At 41.1% G+C, this 23,698-nt stretch overlaps 2 protein-coding genes across 4 annotated transcripts in view; one reads left to right on the forward strand and one right to left on the reverse strand.

Moving 5' to 3' along the window:
- LOC139759487 (GTPase-activating Rap/Ran-GAP domain-like protein 3) overlaps positions 1-23,698 on the forward strand; it is a 628,035-nt gene that overhangs the window by 585,926 nt on the left and 18,411 nt on the right. Inside the window, 4 exon segments of the mRNA XM_071681664.1 lie at positions 4,489-4,603; positions 15,497-15,595; positions 20,740-20,900; positions 22,413-22,526. Of these exon segments, the coding sequence (XP_071537765.1) occupies positions 4,489-4,603; positions 15,497-15,595; positions 20,740-20,900; positions 22,413-22,526 (489 nt within the window).
- LOC139759488 (uncharacterized) overlaps positions 22,433-23,698 on the reverse strand; it is a 71,682-nt gene continuing 70,416 nt past the window's right edge. For all 3 annotated transcript variants that reach the window (XR_011715070.1, XR_011715071.1, XR_011715072.1), the window contains exon 5: positions 22,433-22,573. The gene's annotated coding sequence lies outside the window, so the exon portion shown is untranslated. The remainder of the gene's footprint in view (positions 22,574-23,698) is intronic.

A 23,698-nucleotide genomic window follows, 5' to 3' on the forward strand; every position in this document is an offset into this window, starting at 1 on the left:
TACCGAACCTGACTGTACAACGCGGAGTTATATGAATACGAATAAAGTGTATATGAACGCGCACCTTCATGGAACATACAAAGCTCCAACAGCCAGGATCGAACTTTGTATGTTTGTATGTTCTATGAAGGTGCGCGTTCATATACACTTTATTCGTATTCATATAACTCCGCGTTGCACAGTCAGGTTCGGTAAAACGCTATCAGCTGGCTATGTGTTCTGTTCGGAAACAACCGATAGACCCCGTTGCTCACCATTGTGAGACGAAGGGTATTCGAGTACTTAGTATTTCGAATAGTTGTTTCCTATCATACAGTCCCTTAGCCTAGCGGTTAGCATGCCTGCCTCTTGCACAAGGGGTCCCAGGTTCGATCCTGGCTGTTGGAGCTTTGTATGTTCTATGAAGGTGCGCGTTCATATACACTTTATTCGTATTCATATAACTCCGCGTTGTACAGTCAGGTTCGGTAAAACGCTATCAGCTGGCTAAGTGTTCTGTTCGGAAACAACCGATAGACCCCGTTGCTCACCATTGTGAGACGAAGGGTATTCGAGTACTTAGTATTTCGAATAGTTGTTTCCTATCATACAGTCCCTTAGCCCAGCGGTTAGCATGCCTGCCTCTTGCACAAGGGGTCCCAGGTTCGATCCTGGCTGTTGGAGCTTTGTATGATATATATATATATATATATATATATATATATATATTTATATATATTCTTTCTTTTTCTTTCAAACTATTCGCCATTTCCCGCATTAGCGAGGTAGCGTTAAGAACAGAGGACTGGGCCTTTGAGGGAATACCCTCACCTGGCCCAATTCTCTGTTCCTTCTTTTGGAAAATTGAAGAAAAAAAAAAAAAAAAAAACGAGAGGGGAGGATTTCCAGCACCCCGCTCCCTCCCCTTTTAGTCGCCTTCTACGACACGCAGGGAATACGTGGGAAGTATTCTTAATCCCCTATCCCCAGGGGATATATATATATATATATATATATATATATATATATATATATATATATATATATAATCACGTAACCAGTTAAAATAAATAAATCTTACTAAAGTATTATAATGTTACAGAGGCGGATAGTAATAACTTTGACAATATATATATTGCTCGATGAGAAAAATGGAGTTCCTATAACTACATCAGTATCATTAATTAGGCATAATAACGTTGTGTTAAGCAATCACTATTGAAAAAAGTGGCCTGGAACTGATAGTTCCGGTAACTATACTTTGTCTGAAAGCACTTGGAAAATTAAACGTACACAAATGTGATTTTGCCTTCATACCAACTAAAAAAAATTCGGTCATAAGTCCTTTAGAGTAAATAATGTTGTATGATTCTTGTTGCCCTGTAGGAGTTGATGAAGTTAGATATGGCTACACATGAGATATTTATACATCCTATTTTGTCTATATTAATTGAATACAACAATATACGACTGCCAAAGTTCAGAGTCTGCAAGTTGTTAATCTTATAGCTAATTACCATAAAGAAGTCTCTAACACACACATTTATAACTCGTGGATTCTCTCGTACATAATACAGAATTATAGAACATAAATCGAGTTCCTTATCGAGAAATATTATATCATCGTGACAATATATATATATATATACGAAAAAAGTGCATATGAACGCGCACCTTAATAGAACATACAAACCTCCAACAGCCAGGATCGAACCTGGGACCCCTGTGCAAGAGGCAGGCATGCTAACCGCTAGGCTATGGGACTGTATAACAGGAAACAACTATTCGAAATACTGAGTACTCGAATACCCTTCGTCTCACAGTGGTGAGCAACGGGGTCTATACTTGGTTGTTTCCGAACAGACGCACATAGCCACAGATCCTGGCTGTTGGAGGTTTGCATGTTCTATGAAGGTGCGCGTTCATATGCACTTTATTCGTATTCATATACCTCCGCGTTGTACAGTTAGGTTCGGTAAAACGCTATCAGCTGGCTATGTGCGGTCTGTTCGGAACAACCAAGTATAGACCCCGTTGCTCACCATTGTGAGACGAAGGGTATTCGAGTACTCAGTATTTCGAATAGTTGTTTCCTGTTATACAGTCCCATAGCCTAGCGGTTAGCATGCCTGCCTCTTGCACAGGGGTCCCAGGTTCGATCCTGGCTGTTGGAGGTTTGTATGTTCTATGAAGGTGCGCGTTCATATGCACTTTATTCGTATTCATATACCTCCGCGTTGTACAGTTAGGTTCGGTAAAACGCTATCAGCTGGCTATGTGCGTCTGTTCGGAAACAACCAAGTATAGACCCCGTTGCTCACCATTGTGAGACGAAGGGTATTCGAGTACTCAGTATTTCGAATAGTTGTTTCCTGTTATACAGTCCCATAGCCTAGCGGTTAGCATGCCTGCCTCTTGCACAGGGGTCCCAGGTTCGATCCTGGCTGTTGGAGGTTTGTATGTTCTACGATATATATATATATATATATATATATATATATATATATATATTTCATAACGTCAGCTCTGATATAAAGACATCAGGTTAGATTGAAATTGGAACCTTAACATTGCAAACTAACGGTGACTAACATACCCATTCTTGATGTTTAACTTGAAAAATTAAAGACTTGCAAGCAAAAATTAACTACAGAACCCATGCTTTCACTTATTTTGCATGTACAGTTTGCAAGCAGTGTTATACTTCTCTCCCTTTAGAGGCAATAGTCGCTAAATTTTAGCTACCAGTGCTTGCAAGCTCTGGAGTTTAACAGAACAAGACTTATTATGGAATTTCTATCTAGACGTGTTATCTTCTTTCTGTAATATAGATATGAATATATATTATACGCATGCGAGAGAGAAGTTTTAATGAAGTTTTGTCATATTTACTGATACGAAGTAATTAAAATTTTCCACAGACTGCCTTCTCAACTCTTGTATAAGTTTTTGACACTTTTAGCTGCATAATGAACAAAATTTACGCTTCGTATTATCACTAATATGCAAATCAATGGGCATCTCTTAATCTTCTACATTTCTTCGGGAAAGTTGCACAGCCGGTTTTAAATACGCACCAAGCATTTAACCTTTTTTTTTTTTTGATATATTTTGAAATATATAGCAAGGGGGAGAACATGTGCAGGGGGTTTTGTTTGTTTGTCGTAGCTGTTTGCTCAACTTGGTGTATGAACCAATGCATGGGAGTGTATGGGAAGATCAGGCAACAAATGGCCAAATTGACCCATGTCCACATCACCTGTTTTTTTTTAACTCAACCAATTTCTTGTTCTTGTAAGCGAAGCGATTAAGAGAACACACAAAAGAGCGTAGAGAGAAGGGAGGAACTTTTCTGACCACCTGAATCCCATGTCAAGTCTTGGAATTTGTATGGCTTGTAGTATTTTCTAAGTTTGTAAATATGAGACCCACTTTCACATCGCTGATAAATCCTTCGTTTATATCATAGTTGGTCGTTAGATTACTAGTGATATCGGTGAAACAGTATAAAAGTTTGACCGAAATGAATAAGAATAACAGGGTCATTAATCACCAATACATAGAAAGGAAATAGATAAGAAATGATAGATATCTTCACTCTAGGGGAACAACTGATAATTACGAACAGCTGTCACTTACGAAACTATTAACAACGGAACCTTGACTAACCTATCCACAATGGAGCTAAGTATGGTAAGAGTTTGTGAAGATCAAACATCATTAGTAATGACTACTAAAGCTATGTTACTCTGAATAATTTCTATCCATCTCTTTCATTATGTTTAGTAGCCTTACGATTTTTCTTCACTGCTCTATGTGGATCTTCACATGAAATAACTCTCCACACTCACACACACACCATCTACATTACTTCCATACCCCCACATCCAGCACAAGGCACTCCACATCATGACGTCTCTCTATCACCATTCGTCCTCTCATACTTACACTACGCCACCTTACTAACATATAAACACCTCGACAACAGCAGCTTTTACCAACTGTCGGAACCCCAAACCTACTTACTTCTCACACTAATCGTCAGTAGCATTCTTCCCTTGCCATTCGTACTACAAAGACCTTTTGCAGCTGCCCCAACCTATTTCACCAGCCCAAACTTTTCACACAACTCTAACCTTCTACCTCACTTAAAGCCTTTCACATTATACCACAGTACCTCCCACAAGTTTCCCCATCCTTCGACATCACCTTCGACGTTTCTCACCACTTACAAAAGTACACAACACTTCATCATCCACAACCATCCTCACCAACCCCAACTATCTGCCTCATAGCCATCCCCACATTCAAGGTCTGTAATCCACCAATGGGGCCTCCTCCAGCAACCACAATCTCATTTACTACAGTATCTAGTTCACACCACGTCCCGTTGACACCTACCGCTCCCCCCCCCCCCTTTCCCATCCACCCTCTTCAACATAGATTCACATCGCTTCCCTTTCCTTTGCGTCCTAATGAGCCTAATGAATCTTCGAAATCTCCCTACAGCCGTGGGAACCTCAGTGTTGTTATCCAGACTTCCCCTACGAGGTGGTGGGTGGTGATTCCTGGGGAGAGAACCGTCTCCTCCTGGCAACCAGCGAGGGAGTCTTCCTCGTCGAGGGTGAGTACACTTAAGACTTGGATGCGTCCAAGGGCTAGGTCGGTATTCTGTTGAGAGAAGGAGTCCTCCTCCTCTTGGAGGGTTCAGAACACCTATCACTCGGATGCAATCATAAGTTTAGGGTGGAATCTACAAGGGGTTCTCCCTCGATGGTGAGTAAGTGGAATCATGAGTGAGAAGCGAGTACTTGGAAGAAAGCACGAGTTCTTTGGATTCAGACTAAGAATGAAATTTCATTCATTCTAACATGAGGATGAGAGGAATTTTAATTGTATTCCAAGTGTTATTCGGGATGGATACGCAAGGAACACGTACGTGGTGTTTAAAGGTGGAATCTGAAGGAGCACTCGAGAAACCTTTTAAGGTTTAAACATTACCTTTAGGTGAGTTAAATGCAGACGAAATTGGGAGAAATCGAGCATTATATAGGTTGAAATCAAGAGAGACTGTCAGGTCACGTATGAGAAACCCTTCCGCTTCCTGAAGCTTTCCCTATCTTAAGAGTTTCCTCTTTTGATGACTATCGTGCTCCATTAGGCAAGCGTCGCTTGCTGAATGTACTCTGGGATGTTATCTCTGCAAGTTCTTGCTGGCGCCGTACCTGATTTAGTGATTAATAATTTTAGGAGTTTGGGGAGGATGTAGACTTCAATTTGGCCATTAGTGAATGCGACGTTAAATCGAACTTGAAACTAATTTCTCATGTTTCACTGAATGGTGATTCATTTCTTTATATTTAGAAAACGGGGAGTTCAGTAATGTCAGAATTATTGATTAGTCAACATTAGGGATGTTATATGGAGGAATATTTGCGATAATTTAAGTCTGAAAAGTCAAATCCGTTACTTTTAGGCTAAGATTATAACAGATGTATGTCTGTCTATCATTAAGTAGGGTGACCAAAAGTGAATATTCAAGGTAGGTTAGCACCAGTGACTTGTAATGCGTGAGACTAATTTCCATAGACTTAAATTTTGAAAGTCCTTACCTATGAATCCAAGGCTTTTCTTCGCCCTACTTACCACTTCTGTGCACCGTTTATTCGGCTTTGCCACCTTTTTCCTTGATTGTCTTGTATAGCTCAACAGAATTCATACTGTAGCTTGCCTTTCCATTTCTACGAACTTATATGAACAAATATGGACTGCTTATAAAGGGAAAAGAGATGAAGTTCAACAATAAAATTATGCAAAGCAATCTTGATACTAGTGAAGCTGTGGAGACCAGGACCTATCAAAACTATCACCTAATCTCTCTAAAGGGATATACGATAGCAAGGAGAAGATAAAGGAGGGCAATTGGGCCTCATAATAATAAGGAACAAAATCAAGTTCCAGAAAAAACTTTGACTGCCCATTCAAACATCACCTAATGGGAAAAGTTACCCGAGAGATTATTTGTATTGTGGTATTGATCATTAATATTTCTCCAGAGAATATTAATGAACCAGAATGAATTTTCAACCATGAAAATGAGAGACACGCTTTCAGAAAGAGTAAAGTTCTGATAATGGGGTATTCCAATTATAAAGAAACAGACTGAGTGAATTTATATTTTCTTGGATGAAGAGAGTCATGAAGACACAAAACAAGTTCTCTGTGTGTATACGGGAAAATTTCATGAATGGGTATGACACTAAGGAAAACGGAGTAAAAGGGCAGTCACACCATCATTAAGTCTTATCTTCATCTTCGCCTCCTTATCTTGAAGTGGAAAGTTATTAGAAGGATACACCAGTTGGAAAGGAGTGATTATCTAATGTTTATGTGGCTACTGAGAATATGAACATTTTAGAGACGAAACCACTCTCAAAAAGAAGATATAAGTTGGAAATTTGAACTGAGCTAAACAGTTTCTTTGAGGAGGTGCATTGGGAAACTTGAGTTCCAGAACCTTAACATAAATCACTTTTATGAAAGATTAAGAGGAACTTACAGTAAAGAAGTTGGAATATGGGTACCTTTACTCTTAAATAGAGGCGGAAGGTTAAAGTAAAGAGAAATGGTTCAGTAAACGATGTCAAAAAACAAAAGAGCGTAGGGACATTCTATGGAGGAGGTATGGGTAATGCAGCAACCAACCATCATTTGATAGGAACAAGAAAGCAAGACAAGGAAGGAGGAACAGGGAAAGTTTGAAAAGAATATTGTGAAAAAGGCGGGAGATCATCTAAAACTTTTCCATAAATTCATTAGGACTGAATTGTCGGTTGAAGAGTAGTTAATCAGGTTAAGGAATTTAAAGGGAAAAGCTGTAGAGGGTGATGGAAAGTTATGCGAGATGCCAAATGACAAGTTAAAAGAGTGTTCTCGCAGCGCGAGAGACATCCTCAGAACAAGCAACATACGAAGGTCTTGGAAAGTATTGAAACAGGAGACAAACAGATTACTGAAAGACCATGACTCGTTGAAGACCTAATGAAGCTCATAGACCTAATGAAGCTTCTCATCACGTGCTGAAGAAATGTACAGATGCAATTGACAGTAAGCTTGATTCATCCTCTTAATATGTTGCTGAATAAGGAGGGAAAGGCGAGAAATGCTGTGTTTGCTCAATTGCGCTGAATTACAGGTTGATCACCCCTGATGCGTAAGTTCAGCAAAACACTGGAAAAGTTAATCAGAAACCAGATATATAACCACGGGCAGTGGCGAAGCTAACGAAGAAAGAGACAGTGTGAATTCAGAAATGGAGGTCATGCGGAACGAATTTCTCAGACTTCCATGAGAGAGAGGCATGTGTATCTTGCGAGTTTCTAGACTGCCAGAAACCATTTGGCGCCATAAACTATACGAGGCTGATGACAGAGCTGGGTCTTTAGACAAGAATGAGAAGGATACGTTTTCTAGAGATAGAATATTACCTTTACAGAAAGTAAGAAAGGACACATTCTCGAGGGACCTCGAAATAAAGTGTGCTGTAGGGCTTACTTTTGGAACCATTGCTCTTCTTGATATTTGTGAATAACATGGAAGGACTGGAGTACTATTGGAGACGATGCCGAGGTCACGAAAAAAAGTATTGTGATGATATTGCATTTGTTTTTCTGGAGGCCTAGATAGATTTCTATAACTGATCGGATACACAATTGATGAAATCAATCCAAGATAAATGCAAACGAATGGAAATGAAACGTTGAATGAAGGCATAGATACGATTATCATGTAGCAAGAAATTAGGAGGAAAAATCTTTGAGAACTCGGGAAAATTGTAAAGGAGATCAATAGTTTGCTGGCAAATATTAGATTCGCATTTAAGTACATTGAGAAGGATGTGTATGTTCAGCAGTCTATTCACGGTGTATATTCGGCCATAAAACGAATTCGCATCTGAAATTTCGATAGGGTACTTAAAGAACAAATAATCCCTGACAGGGAAGGTCCTGCGAGGACAGTAAATATAACAGAAGTGATAATGCTGTTGCACTGAGAGGTTTTTGCCCATGAATTTTCCTGCGATGGAGGAGAGAAAAGTAAGGGATGTCTTGACCACAGCATTCTTCTAACCTGTTTAACGATGTTGAGTGGACAGTTATTCGAAAGGCCTAAACTAAAGGAACCGGAGGCCTTGCCAGGAAACTGAGGAACGCGTTAGAAAAGTTGGACGAGGTACTTTTATAGTTTTAGAGTAGCGGATGAGCTATGAGATTGTAAATGCTGACATTAAACAAAAGTTTAAAGAGCCAAATGGTAAAAGATAAAGTACAAGAGATGCATTCCATGGGTGTACAATTCTCTCTCTCGCTCCTCCTCCCCCTCCTTAATTAACATACGAGATTACACACAACACACAGTTCAAGAGATGGGAGGAGGGGCACCACAAATGTAAAACTCCCTCCCCGTAAAGTGCAGGTAAGTAAAGGCACACACAAGAAATCTTACAGGAGATGGAAACAAGCAAAGAAACAGAAAAAGACATATTGGCAAGGACGCAAACAGCAGTGGGACAGGTAACATGAAAGTAATAGAAATCCCTGGCATTGTAAGAGACAGAGAATCGATATAGTGCCTGACAGATTGACAGCACGACCAAAAGACAATGAGGCTAAGCCTTGCTGTCAAAGAGAGAGAGAGAGTAGAGGATGGAGACAGACTGGGGAAGACATTAGCAACATACAGACAGGCGAAGAAATAGACAGATACGCACAGACGGAAACGTGTGGACAGAGAAAGAACTAGGTAAAACACATTCTGCCAAGGTTCAAGCATTTCACCTTTACCTCCCTTGCTGTATATTTCCCGTTATGCAAATCGCGAATGTGAGAAAAGTCAAGCGAGTGTTTATGACAGGTAAATCTGCGGGAGAGAGAGGGGGAGGGGGGGTGCTCCTTTAATCACACTTTTTCCCAAAGGTTTGAAAATCCTTTTAACTTTTAAGGTATTGATCTGTAGTAATGCGATCAATGAAAGATCATTCTCTCGGCTGTATTAGGATTACGAAAGAACCACTCTCTTTTTCTGTCTTTCTTCCTTTATCTTTTTAAAGGTTCAGAGATCTGGTAACATCTTTGTATAAACATTAATTCAGGACATTGAAATCTCCATTATACATTAGTGTATGAAAGGAATGACGCAAGCTTATATTTCACGCCGATATGTGTATATATCTTTATATCTTATGTGAATTGCCACCTCCTAAAAGAGATAGAGAAAATAAAGCTTAGATGTACTTCCCATCTCCCACTGATCTGTAAAGATAACCAAAGATGAAAGTAGAAAAGCAATATATATATATATATATATATATATATATATATATATATATATATATATATATTCTACTTATGGTAGAAAAAAGTAAGAAAAAATCGTGATGTAGTTTATGAAAGGTACGAAAATTCTTGAAAGAGAAATTCGTCTCACCAGAAAACTCCACTAATGGCCATATCGCTCTCGGAGTCACGACGTGAAGAGCAGAGAGCGACGCATCATGGGAAGAAAAAGTGGGACTCGTGGTTCCCCCACGACGTCTTTGTCTGGGTAGGACCCCTAAACCTCAGGGAGGGTGTGATTGGTGAAGAGAAGGTGGAGGAATAGATGGGGAGTTAGTTGGGGAAATGTATAGCTAAGACTTATAAATCTCAGGGGTTTGAAGGGGGTTTCTTGGGGTCTCCTACCTAAGACTTTTAGAGTCTCAGCGGACTGTGTGAGGGTTTTTGGTTTCCTTGCTAAGACTTAAGGATCTCAGGGTAGAAGAGAAGTAGGTGGGGTTAGTGGAGGGATCTGTCTGGGATTTATTAACCTCAGGGATTATGAGGTTGTGTATCTGAGGGTAGGGGAGTATGGGCTAGTTATATTCTTAGCTAACACACACACTCACTCTCTCTCTCTAAGTCGTCTACCCATATCATCTCATTTACTTACAGCCCAAGGCCACTCCCACGACCTTTCATATATTTCTTTTTACATTTATTTTCCCCATGTCTTACATTTCATTCCCCCCCCTCACGATCCCATTCCCTTCAACTCTTTGTTCATTCCTCCCTCCTGTAGAGTTTACCTTACCCCCTCCCTTCACGCTCCCACCAAGTCTGTTCCACTCTCCCGTACTCCCAACTGAACAAACGGAAATTTCTTGTTACACACTGCACCATCATAAGTGTCGATCGTTATCTTGACTCTCTCTCTCTCTCTCTATCTATCTCTCTCTCTCACGTCACAGCTCTTCCATACACACTACAAGAGGGGTAGCTATTATAGAGATACCTTCTCCACACACTGTTACTAGGCCAGTCTCCTCGGCACACACTATTTACCGACACCTCTTTCCGTCTGACTTACCACAGAGGGGCGCGTTTTCCAAGCCCCTGACTCCTTGTTACGTCGAAGGTCCACACATACTATATAAACCTTCCCGTCCGACACTGACTTTAGTTTCCTTCATTCTCAACTACCTCCACCTTGTTTTGTTCACAGAGACCAAGGTCATATTATATCTCGGAGTTGTTATTCGTAAGAGCTTCGTTAATCTGGGGTTTTTTTTCGTAGTAGCTAAGGGCATTTTTTTTCCTTTTTTATGAAGGCTTAGATTCGTCGTCTTGGATACTTGTTCTCTCTTTGGCTCAGGATTAATCATAAGAGTTTCTTGGCTGAGGAAGATCACAGAGCTCCCTTGTTGTAGTGCAATCCACTAACACTTCCGCCACTACCACTAACTGCGCCCGTTACCACTGGCATTACATCACCACCACTACCGTCGTCACCATCACCATATATCATTGGAAGTACCACTATCACCAGCACCACCAAAACCACACCACTACCATCAACCACTAGCTTTACTACCACGACGACGACGACCGCCACCGCAGGATGAGGATAATCAATACAAGTGTTGTGGCACGTGCAGGAAGACCAGCCCACGCAACACCATCTACAACACTCGCGTACAACACCCTCAAAAGTCATTCATCAGAAATATTTGCAAATGCTTGGCGCGAGCAAGAAGTTATCTTCAGGAAGGCTGTATAGTTTTGTCAGTGGATGGAGTAAAGTACAGTTTCGTTGAATACCTTTTCCCCCTAAAGGGGTCAACCATCTTCCTGCTCCTGTATGGAGTGCATCATCCAAAAAAGTAGAAGCTCCAACCTTATCTGCAAAACATATACTGGTGGAATGAAAAATAGATACGGTATATAATGCAGGCGGCTTACAGGAAACTGCACACCACAACATTAACCGAAGAAATAATGGTGATGAATGATGTGTTAGACCCCCTTTATATATATTTAGTAAGGATGATATGTCCAGCGAGATATGTATCATAAACATTGAAGATATAATCGGTAGAAAATCACCTTAACATGTCTGCAGAATTACATAAAAAAAGAAACATTCCTGCTTGCTTAAAGATCATCACACAGTCATTATGATGAAACATACTTCTTTATATATACCTCTTGGTCGGCATATTGAAGCTTTTCTTCATGTTCTCAACTAATCTCTGTCGTATTAATCTGTAGCAGGCTTCCTGCCCCCATCTTTCGGCATGAAGATGATCTTGTGAAATATGCAACATTACAGTCTTTCTTCACTTTCGGCAACCGGCGATGACTGGTCCTTATAATGAAGTGCACTCTTGGTCGTCCAAGTCAGCCATTATCGTTGTTACTGGGTGACAGCTAGCTCTTTCATGCCTCGTCATGCACTATCTGCAGGAGGCTGAGTAATATTTATTAAGACCCACAACGCCGTTGTGGAAATTAGCGTAACGATTAATCGTTTTACGGGTGATGTCTATAGTATTCCTGAATGTGGGGGACTGTTGACCTGTTGACGCTGAAACTATTTTACCTCAGAGGTCTTCTTGAACATGGAATGTGTATTTGATAGATCCAGAAGTGTCGACAGGTACACTGTAATGTATTGTCTCTCGTTTGGGTCGTTTGGGTGCTTTTAGCTGGATAAAGAAAACAGTTGACATATCCTTTTGATGACATGTGGGTCTAAATTGTTTTCTTTGGCTATTCTCAAAACCTGCAGAATAATCCATACTCTGTCCATGTAGATAACGAAAACTGTGCATGCTTTTTTCATTTCCTGCAAGTGGGACGTTGTCTTTTCTTTTTTAAACTTTGAAAGATTGAGCATTTTCATAAAGGTTTCATTTGCTAGAAATTGAGTCAATATTTTCTTGAATGGTTCCTCAGCAATTGGGTCAGCACGTCCCTTACTCTTCCATATAAAAGGTTAAAGTATAATGACTCGGATGCCTGTAATGGTAAGCACTCCAGTGCCTTTGGAAATATCTTGTGAGCACGCAAAGCCTGGGTATAGTGCTTCCCTATCAACACACAGTGTTGTATTGATCCATTGGAACAAACTCCGCTCTGAGCAAAAATTTCCTCAGATCCAATGCATTCCAAACTCTTAAGTGCCCCCATATATGCAACTATGAGGTGAAACACGCCCACTTTGATGACGGTGTCGTCAAAGGTTTGCGGATTCTGCTGTACAAGTGTATAATCCTTCTCAGCAGAAGCCAAATAAAATGCCACAATGGTATTTTGTTTGCCTGCTGCTTGAGATGATTTCAGACTGCGTTTTACAATAGCATTTTTAGTGATTGGAGCAAACATTGGGGCAATTCGATCAACATTTGATTTCAGTGCCTCTTGCTAGTATCTATTAAAGACGCCCAGCTTATCCATGCTGAAGCCTTTTGTGCAGTATTCTGCAACAAAACTCTGCTCCACATTCGCAGCATGTCAAAGGTCCTGACCCTGACCTCTGCTAGAGTGCTCAGTTGTAGTTATTATTAGGCGAGGCTCTAACTTGTCTTTTACAAAGCACGGCTCACGTTCATTTTGAAGTGTCCTTCGACTTTACAAGAGAGGCAGGAATATCAGGGTAAGCACTGCCATATGCTTTGAGGTCTCCTGAATGATGATTCCATGAATAGTGTGTGTGGCCCAGCACCGTGTGGTGTTTCCTCCATGATTTTAACATCGTCCCAGAATAAAGATGTGACGATGTTTCCTTCACTGTGAATCTTAGATGGGATTCAAGTATCTCTTTCATCGATCCTCTCGCACATGGTTGTTTCCAAATAGAAGTTTGGACATTGTCCACTGCCCTCTTGTAACAGCTTGGCAAAGGTCTTGAGCAAAAGATGTCACCAGTCTCCCTTTTTTCTCCCTACTGTATCTTGTACTTTCTTGCCAGTGAGGTCTTGTAAACATGGTGGTAAACGAACTGTGTTACTCTGTATAAATCTTGATAATGATTGCCATGTCATATGTTGGCTTTTACTGTGGACATCCTTGATTGCCCTACATAGAACCAGTGCCGCCTCTTGCAGTCTCTTAAGAGTCTGAGGGATCGACTTGAAATCCTTACTCAACTTGAGCCTTTGGAACAACTGATGAAGAGACAAGCTCATTCTACTGGCTTGGTTGCTAAAACTCCATTTCACCACCAAATCCCTTCCCTAGCTTGGACTTTATTTGTCTTATCGTTATCAACATAAGTTGATAAGATGGGAAAACAATCTTAATCACAGTTTTATATACCAGAGAATTAGTTTATTATATATATATATATATATATATATATATATATATATATATATATATATATATATATACTCTGATTACTCATGACTGTAATTAGACAGGTAAACAGAAAAACTTTTGTTTTAAAATCTGATGTAATTATACCAAGTAATCTCTATCCTAAAGTTGGAAATTCACGACTCCATCAGTGAGATTAAAAAACGTGAGTTTAATTTTTTCATGTCCATTAATCACAAGAAGTTATAATCCCCGTTTTCATCCATAATTCTCTAATAATCATTTAATCGTGCAAAAAGTTGGGAATAAAAGGGTATTAGAATTAGGAAGCCTTGAATTAAGTTTCGTCTCAAAAAGAAAGTTCTCTCTCTCTCTCTCTCTCTCTCTAAACATACAATCTCTCCTTCTACCACACATTTGACAGCGTGTAGCTCACACTATTCGATCTTCATAACTCTAGACTTTCCTGCAGCGGTGAGGGTCACACGCTACACCTAGCTCTGGGCAAAAACATTTCGTTGTAAGTACTAATTCTCTCTCTCTCTCTCTCTCTCTCTCTCTCTCTCTCTCTCTCTCTCTCTCTCTCTCTCTCTCTCTCTCTCTGTGCTGACATACTTTTCTATATCAATTTTCCGCTCTGGTGCATATTTTTTCCCCCCTCGAAGGGAGAACTAATATCATATTTCGCGAGAAGGAAGAGGAGGTAAGGGGTACAGTGTGATGTATGGAGGGAGGAGCCAGGGTGAAGAATGCGGAAGGAGAAGAGGAGGAGAAGGAAGTGAAGGTGAGGAGGAGGATGAGCAGCAGGAAAAGGAAACATCGGGAAAAAGGAGAGGGTGACGAACACAGAGGTTACGAAAAAAAGAGAAGGAAAACAAAATCGAACTTGCAAAGACGACCAATGAGTAATAGAAGAGAAGAAGTAGGTGAGGGGGAAGTGCAATGGTAAAGGGAAGAAAGTGATTAGAGAGAGAGAGAGAGAGAGAGAGAGAGAGAGAGAGAGAGAGAGAGAGAGAGAGTGTTAGTCTTTTACCATATGTATATATGATATGTGTGCGAGTCGGTCTGATTATGAATGTATATGTATATATATATATATATATATATATATATATATATATATATATATAGATTGGATAGGATCACAATTTTGCGCGTGATCAATTATATTCCTACGAGTCCACGTGGAAAATGGAATACGATAAGTTTCCAAGTGGACTTTCGTGTAATAATCATATCATTAGGGGAGGTACAAGAGAGAAATACAAGTCCGTTGGTATACAACGAAGAGACAACTAGGACGCCATTTGGTGCACGAAAGTGCACTTGGGAATTTATCGTGTTTCATTTCCCCCGTGGACTCATAGGAATAAGAATATATATATATATATATATATATATATATATATAATGCCATGGATTATCCCCGATCTTTCTCCTACCTTCCAACGTTCCTCAAGAACTCCCTAAGAGGTTACAAACTTCTTGTGACATATTTATCGTGCGAGTAACTTTACTGGGTCCTTCCTACAGGGGAAAATACATTTTCTCTTCGACAGGTACTCTATATAAGTATGAAAATTCCCTGAACTACACAAATCATGAATATTTTCATATACAATTAATTTCCCACTTATTCCTCCTCTGTGTTCCGGTGACATTACGAATTCTGGTAAAAAGAAAAGAAAGAGTTACGTGTTCAGTGTTCATCCCAATTATACTGTCATTTCATTCTTAATAATAATAATGAATAATAGCCTGTAATAAGTACGGTAATATTAATGAAATTGATAATACTAATGGTAATGAAATTATTATACTAATAATAATATTAATGATAATTGATGATAATGACTATGTCTAATCTTTTCCTTTCCTTTCAGAGGGTGTAGCGCACCGCCCGATCTTCGATAAGAGCGTCCAAGTCAAACAGTTGAGTGTGGTAGAGGCGCATGGAATCCTCCTCCTCCGGGCTGATAAAGGTATCAAATTCTAACCAAAAGGCATGAATGTTGGGTTTTATGATCACCTCTTCTCAAGATAGATGCGGAACAAACTCTTATTCATGATGCGTTAGGTGTTTGATATGGGATCTTCCCTTTTACATTGCAGATATGGGGTTCCCATAGTTGTTATAGCAAAGCCCAAAATATAATACTTAGCGCCTATGAACGGGATGTAGATGATGTGATATTTTTACTAAAGTCTGTAGTTTATTTGCATATGATTAGAAAAAAGATGCGCTGGTGGTCTCTCCAGATGCGTTTCATTCAAAGTAGCTGATGTGTCATTTGAAATTCAAAATAACCCTTACTGAACCTAGATTTTTCTTTGTGCGCACACTGAAGTACTCCCTAGAAATTTGCGATTATTCTAGTTTTGATAATTTATAACATTTTTATAGAGTATTCGGTAGTATTCATTAACAAATGATATTCGTTCACCGTAATATTCAGAAATAATTACATATGAATTACATATGAATCAAAACCGGACTATATATATATTCGCTATTTCTCGAGGTACGTTAAGAACAGAGGACTTAGCCTTGGAGGGAATATCCGAACTTGGCCCCCCTTCTCTGTTCCTTCTTGTGCAAAATAAAAAAAACTGGAGGGGAGGATTTTCAGCCCCCACTCCCTCCCATTTTAGTCTCCTTTTACGACACGCAGGGAACACGTGGGAAGTTCTAAATCCCCTAATGAATATTATATTTTTTGATTCTCTAACTAATCAATTGATTTCTTGCTGCTGTGTTTAGCTTTACATTCATTTTTTGCCTTCCGTCAGGACAGGAGCGATTGGCTATCAAATGGAAATTAGGAAATTATGACAGCAAATAAAACGGGGAAAAATATTATAACGATTCTGTTCCTGTTGGCTGCAACTATGGACACATGTCGCGGAATACACACAAAGCCCTGGTTCACGCCTAGTCGAAGCTGTTTTGAACCCTCTTGTGTCTTCCTGTCGGCACTGAGGACAGGGGAGAGAGATGTTAAAGCGCAACCCAAAGACACTGGTCTGCACGGGTGTGTCGGCGACAGTCGTATAAATGGATCAAAACTAAGGGCTTGGTACAGCTTCGAATAGGCGTGTTGAGCTTCGAATAGGAGTGTCCTGAGCTTTTTACATTAACTCTTTTTACTGCGGAATTGTCGTACGATGTACTGAAACAGGGCCCTTTTTACTGCGGAATTGTCGTACGATGTACTGAAACAGGGCCCAAAACCACTTCAATCGGATGTGCCCCAAGATCCTCATCTACACCTGTGACTTTGAGAGTCGTAAGATGCATTGATGACTTGGGAAATATACATATTTCACTGCGTAATTTCCCTTCATCATATATCGAAGATTAGAACGCATTCAGCCTGTCTATGAGTAATGTTTATTTAGTGACCGTGTGTGTGTGTGACCTCTTAGCTCATAATCACGGAGGTACACCTCCATTAACCTCCTGGTATGATCGAGTGGGTTTGAGAATACAAAACCTCAACAGGAGGCAGTAGGTGAATACATAGGCAGGCTAATTAACCTGAGCTCCTCTCCAACCCGGATGATATTAAAATCCCACCAGCCCGGCCCCACCATCCCTGGATTAATCAAGCTTATTACCTGTAAACCTATGAGCCTCTGAACCCGCTCTGATTCCTGGTCTGTGTATATGATGTCTGATTTGTTCGCGAAGGTCTGTGATTCTTCCTGTATTTGCTTCCGAGATATGCTGTAGACTAGCAGCTTATCCTCATTTTCATTATAACGATTAATGATATTATTATTACCATTATTATTATTATTATCATCATCATAAGGGACTCAGTCGTCATGGCTGCCTACGCTCCGGGTTGGGATCGAGAATGAAACCAGTGACGGCGAAAATGCTTGTTAGATTTCCCTCCTTGCATCTAGTGGTGCAGCAGGCACTCTCTCTCTCTCTCTCTCTCTCTCTCTCTCTCTCTCTCTCTCTCTCTCTCTCTCTCTCTCTCTCTCTCGGGTATTCAGTGCGAATTTTATGGATGTGAAAATAACCAGCGAATGCCATGCCCCCCCAATCCCACCCCCCCTCCCCCTTTTTTTTCATCCTGAAGAGTAAAGTTTTTATATGTGGAGCGCTTTCATTCATAGACACAGTAACTGCGACTGAAATTTCAGTGATTCGTTCCCTCATACTTTCAAATAGGGAATTTGCAGTGTGTTTTGTATCCATGTGATGGGATGATTATGAGGAATATATAATATATATATATTTATATTTATTCCTTTTGCAGACGACGAAGTTCCCTTTTACTATAGCTGTCTGTCCCATTTGTTTTTTCTTTTCCATCCTCCCACTCCAACTTTTTTTCTTTCTCTTTTCTTCTCTTTTTCCCTGTGTCTTCTTTCCCTCTCGTAGTGTCTTTTCATTCCTCCACCTTCATATCTCTTCCTTCTTTCTATAATACTCCATCACCCTCACGTTCCCTTCTCCCTCTCCCTACAACCCTCCATCATCCTCAATAAACTCCCTCTCTCTCTCTCTCTCTTCCACCTTTCATCACCCTCACAAACCTCCCTCCTCCTCCCTACAACCCTCCATCACCCTCACAAACCTCCCTTTTCTCCTCTCTACAACTTTTCATCACGCCGCCAACCCCAGGAGCCCTCCCTCCCTCCCTCCTTCCTTCCTTTCCTTCCTTCCTCTGTCATCAGGTCCTCCCTCCCTGTATGTCCACACAGGAGGTCCCGGCCCAGCAACACGGACCCCAGTGTTGCAGTTTGCTCGCGCCAGACACATCACCTTTACACGGGTTTAACTGCGCTAAATCAACGCCGCCGTTATTTGTGGCTGGTGTTCGCTATGAAAGGTGGGGATTTACGCATTCCCGGTGGGATTTCTACCCCCCCCCCCCCCCCCCCTGCCTCCCCCCATCCCCCCCACATTTTTTTTTTTCGCAATGCGTTCGGTTAGGATTTTCCTGATGGGGATTCGCTACAGTTTTTGGTGTTGGAAGTTCGACTCTGTGCCTTCGCTTTCAGGGAAGAAAAGAATTGTCACGTTGTTAGGTTGTAGGGAAATATATTTTTTTTTGGGGGGGGGGATTAATTTTTTTATTTTGCTTTAAAGTCTGGTGAAGGGGAGGGGTGATGATGGGACAAATGGGGTAATTAAGGAACAGGGAAATAAAGATCATTTTCACATCATGTGATATCTACGTTCAGGATGGCTTTTTCATTTAACTTGTGTGTGTGTGTGTGCGTGTGTGGGATTTTCCCACGAACATATGGCAGTGATCACTTGGAATGATATTGATCTACGTGTTGTCCATTTTTCGCCCATTACTTTGATCTTTCAGCGACTGTACTGAGTTTGGTAGTACACTGGGAGTACGAGGGCGGGGGACATGGGTTACAATGGAAGAGCCAGATAACAGATAACACGCCTAACTTAAACATAAATGAAGCCAGGAGACCAAAGAGAAAAGATTCATATTCCATCTGATGCTAAGATATTACGTTGGAGAAGGGTTAAGCATGATTAATTAAGGTACTAATGAAGCTAATGGCTTCCAACAAACCGGTTACAAAGGTCAGGAATGTATTAACTTCTCCTGCATCAGGATTGGTGGAGAAAAAGTCTGTGTTTGGGTGTGTGCATCTTTGTGTGTGTGTGTGTAAATTTGTTTATCAATTTATAGTCACTTGTACCGTCTGTAGGAGAGTTTTTCATTTGTGGGGCCATATATATATATATATATATATATATATATATATATATATATATACCTGTCTCATACTCTGGTTCTCCTAAGTTTGTACATCCAGTTTGAATCATTCTTTTGATACCATTTGCTTACATATGATTGTAATCAAGATATGTTGGCGATATCATTTATCTTTCCCTCACTGAATTATGTCGACTGTGATCAAGGCTCAAGCCTTCGCCTTAAGAATCACCTTGTCCTTTATAATGCCTCCTCCCTCCCTCCTATTGTTTACCTCCCCTCCTTCCCTGCACCCTTCATCGCCTCCTACATCCTCCCAGCACAACTAGATCCTCTGCCCTACCTCCCTCTCACACAACCTCCCTCCATTCTTGCACCCTTCCTCCTCCTCTGTGCCTTTTCTGGTGCCATTAATTAAACCCAGGCCACCATCCTCCCTTATCAACGTTATCTCTGACCCTTCTTCCGTTTGCCTCTGGTGATACCCTCTCCAAGTTTTCTCTCCAACTTGTCACCCTACTCTCTCTCTCTCTCTCTCTCTCTCTCTCTCTCTCTCTCTCTCTCTCTCTCTCTCTCTCTCTCTGTATTTCATCTCCATTTATGTACTCCACTTACTTTCTCCTCCACTTGAGCAAAGTGCACCTTCTCTCCCTTCCCTCTCTTATTTTTATATCTCTTCCACTGCTTACGTTCTGCCTCTTCTCTTCAGCTGTCATTCCTCTCCTCTCATCCTCATTTATAACTCTGGTGTTGACTGGGTCCTGTGCACTGATTGCCCACCTCATTTAACGATTTAGAAATTTATGGCAATTATCCACAGGCTTCTCTCTTTCTCTGTCTTCCCATTATTGTTCTCTGTCCTAAATAATAATCAGTATTTCTCTTCATTAACATAGTGCCTCTGTTTATATCGTTCATTTCATTCCGTCTTGTTTGTATATTTGATATTTTTCTTTCTTTCCTCATTATCTTTTCTTTGTCACTTGTGTTCCTTTTTTTCTTATGTTCATCAGCGTAGCTACGTTATCCATTTTCTTCTTGTCTCCAGCTGTCTTCTTTTTCCCCCCTATGTTTATGATAAGTTGTTTCTTCTATTCCCTTTATTCCTCTCTCTCTCTCTCTCTCTCTCTCTCTCTCTCTCTCTCTCTCTCTCTCTCTCTCTCTCTCTCTCTCTCTCTTCCTCCATCAGCCTTCCCTGTCTCTTTGTTCTCCTTCCGCTCGTCATATAATTTATCCCTGTGTTCTGTTCTTCATGCCTGGCTGATTAATTCACATTGTTTTAGTTATCACCCTGTTAATTTGTCTCTCCCTTATGTGATGGCATCCTTTGTCTGACCTCTCTCTCTCTCTCTCTCTCTCTCTCTCTCTCTCTCTCTCTCTCTCTCTCTCATATCTCATCTCATTATATCCGTCTTTCCCAGCGGGACGAGATGGGAAGATCCACGTCTTCCGCCTCTCAGACTTCGAGGGGGACGAGGACCGGGTGAGGACCAAGGCGGACCTCAAGGACCACCGTCTGGAGAGGACGAAGGGTTGTCACCTCTACGCGATCTCGAGGCCCGGAGGCTCCCATCTGAGAATGGTACGGTTACCCCATTCCTAGGTTAACCCCCTTCTTATTTTACCCCCCCCCCCCTCATTACCCTCCTCCCCTGTTCCTCTTCCCCTTTTACGCCCTTCCGTGTTACCCCTCTTTCTCTCTCGTTATCTCCTCCAATGTTACACCCTCTCGTGTTACCCCATTTCCCGAGCTACCCCTTCCCCCGTTACCCCTCCCTTGTTTCCACCTTCTCCTGATTCGTCCGAGTGCTTTGCAAGGATCATGACTTCTTTAAGAGGCGGCCTCTGGCCTAGTTTCAGGAGTCTGCTTTTAGCCCCTCGAATACTTTCCGGAGCTTTAGCACTCTTTCAGAAACTCTTACAACTTTGTGGAAAACCTCAGGACTGTTTAAGTTACATTAGCATTCCGGTGGAAGTGCTTAGTTTAAGGCCTGGTATGATACAGTAGAAAAAGAGAAGGAGCTCAACTAGGTACAGTTGAAGCATATGTTCCGTTATGTATCCGAGACTGGTTCATCTATCATGGTTTATGAATTGATTAAAGAAAAACGTTCCAATTCTATTAGCACGAAGAGCTAACCCTGTTCAGTAATTTTTACTTATATTTCTATAGTTCAAGAATACTAGTTGTACTGTCCTAGTGTTGCTTCTGCCACGTTGGACAAGGGCTATGATAACTCAACCTTTATCGACCACTACGACAAGACTTACATTATATAAAGTCAGGGACCACCTCAAGCAGATGATATTAGAGACATGACTATCTCCTTATCCTTGCATGTACATAGGTGTAACCCGACTCAATCCTACTCTTAGAGAATATATCCACCCGGTGTATATATATATATATATATATATATATATATATGAGCCAACTTACCTTTAATGGTATAGATTATTGTCGTTGGACAATGGGAAATAACGTAAACTTGTTTTATGATAACCAAGTATGATCAAAATAATGTTTCCTATCAATTAGGACAATGAGAGTGAAAGATTTAAAATTGGTGTACTAAGTATTCGAGTGGTAAAAATGGCCTTGTTTGATTAGGAGCCTATTATTCAATATATAGCTCAAGAAAGTAAGCCTTTTTTTTTAGATTAAATTAATTAAGAAAGCAACCCAGACTGGAATAATAACTGCTTGTTAGGGAAAGCGCTCCAAGATTATGACGAGCGATTGTTTAGAAATTTACCCCATTTTTTTTTTAGAATTACATCACAATACGACCTGTCTCCGTCTGATGCAGTTGACATAAACAAGCAGCCTCATGTGACCCAACCAGCATAATCGATAGGCTTCGTAATTCAACTGCCATAGCCAAATGACCACCTTTGAACCCCGTTGCCACACATCACTGTCCTCGTTTCGTATGGCCCTTTGTAGCATTAAACCACTGCCACCAATCGACCCACCAGGCAAAGTGACTTGAGAGTAATTCAACTGGAGTGGGCCGCCCCTGACTCACCTGTCTTATGGTAGTGGCCTCATGTGACACCTACCTTCCATCCTGACCTTGAATATGTGCTGCAGGTGGTGGCGGTGGGGAGAAAGCTGCTTGTTCTACAGTGGCGTCACTCGGCTGCCTGGACCGCCTGGTGCCCCGCCTCAGACACCGACACTGTCGAGGGATTCCAGTTTATCCGGGTGAGTAGCGCGTCAAGGGTGACCCCTCCCAGGCACTCAAGGCGACCCTAAGCAAAGGGGAGAAAAATAGGGGTGAATAGTACAGGTTTAATGGGGAAAGAAGGTGAATAGTACAAGTTTAAGGGGGAAAGGGTGAAGTGGATAAAATTAAAGGGTGTTTTGGTTTGATAAAGGGTACAGGGACGTGGTATAATATGGTTCTATGATGAAAGATATCAAGTAGTAAATTCTTGAACTGTTTTGAGTTGAAAACTTGGAATTATAACCAATGAATGTAGGTTTGCGGCAGGAGTGTGTGATGTCTCCATGGTTGTTTAATTTGTTTATGGATGGGGTTGTTAGGGAGGTGAATGCAAGAGTCCTGGAAAGAGGGGCAAGTATGAAGTCTGTTGGGGATGAGAGAGCCTGGGAAGTGAGTCAGTTGTTGTTCGCTGATGATACAGCGCTGGTGGCTGATTCATGTGAGAAACTGCAGAAGCTGGTGACTGAGTTTGGTAAAGTGTGTGGAAGAAGAAAGTTAAGAGTAAATGTGAATAAGAGCAAGGTTATTAGGTACAGTAGGGTTGAGGGTCAAGTCAATTGGGAGGTAAGTTTGAATGGAGAAAAACTGGAGGAAGTGAAGTGTTTTAGATATCTGGGAGTGGATCTGTCAGCGGATGGAACCATGGAAGCGGAAGTGGATCATAGGGTGGGGGAGGGGGCGAAAATTTTGGGAGCCTTGAAAAATGTGTGGAAGTCGAGAACATTATCTCGGAAAGCAAAAATGGGTATGTTTGAAGGAATAGTGGTTCCAACGATGTTGTATGGTTGCGAGGCGTGGGCTATGGATAGAGTTGTGCGCAGGAGGATGGATGTGCTGGAAATGAGATGTTTGAGGACAATGTGTGGTGTGAGGTGGTTTGATCGAGTAAGTAACGTAAGGGTAAGAGAGATGTGTGGAAATAAAAAGAGCGTGGTTGAGAGAGCAGAAGAGGGTGTTTTGAAATGGTTTGGGCACATGGAGAGAATGAGTGAGGAAAGATTGACCAAGAGGATATATGTGTCGGAGGTGGAGGGAACGAGGAGAAGAGGGAGACCAAATTGGAGGTGGAAAGATGGAGTGAAAAAGATTTTGTGTGATCGGGGCCTGAACATGCAGGAGGGTGTAAGGAGGGCAAGGAATAGAGTGAATT

This window comes from Panulirus ornatus, chromosome 33 (assembly GCF_036320965.1).
Source record: "Panulirus ornatus isolate Po-2019 chromosome 33, ASM3632096v1, whole genome shotgun sequence".
NCBI classification, from domain to species: Eukaryota; Metazoa; Arthropoda; class Malacostraca; order Decapoda; family Palinuridae; genus Panulirus; species Panulirus ornatus.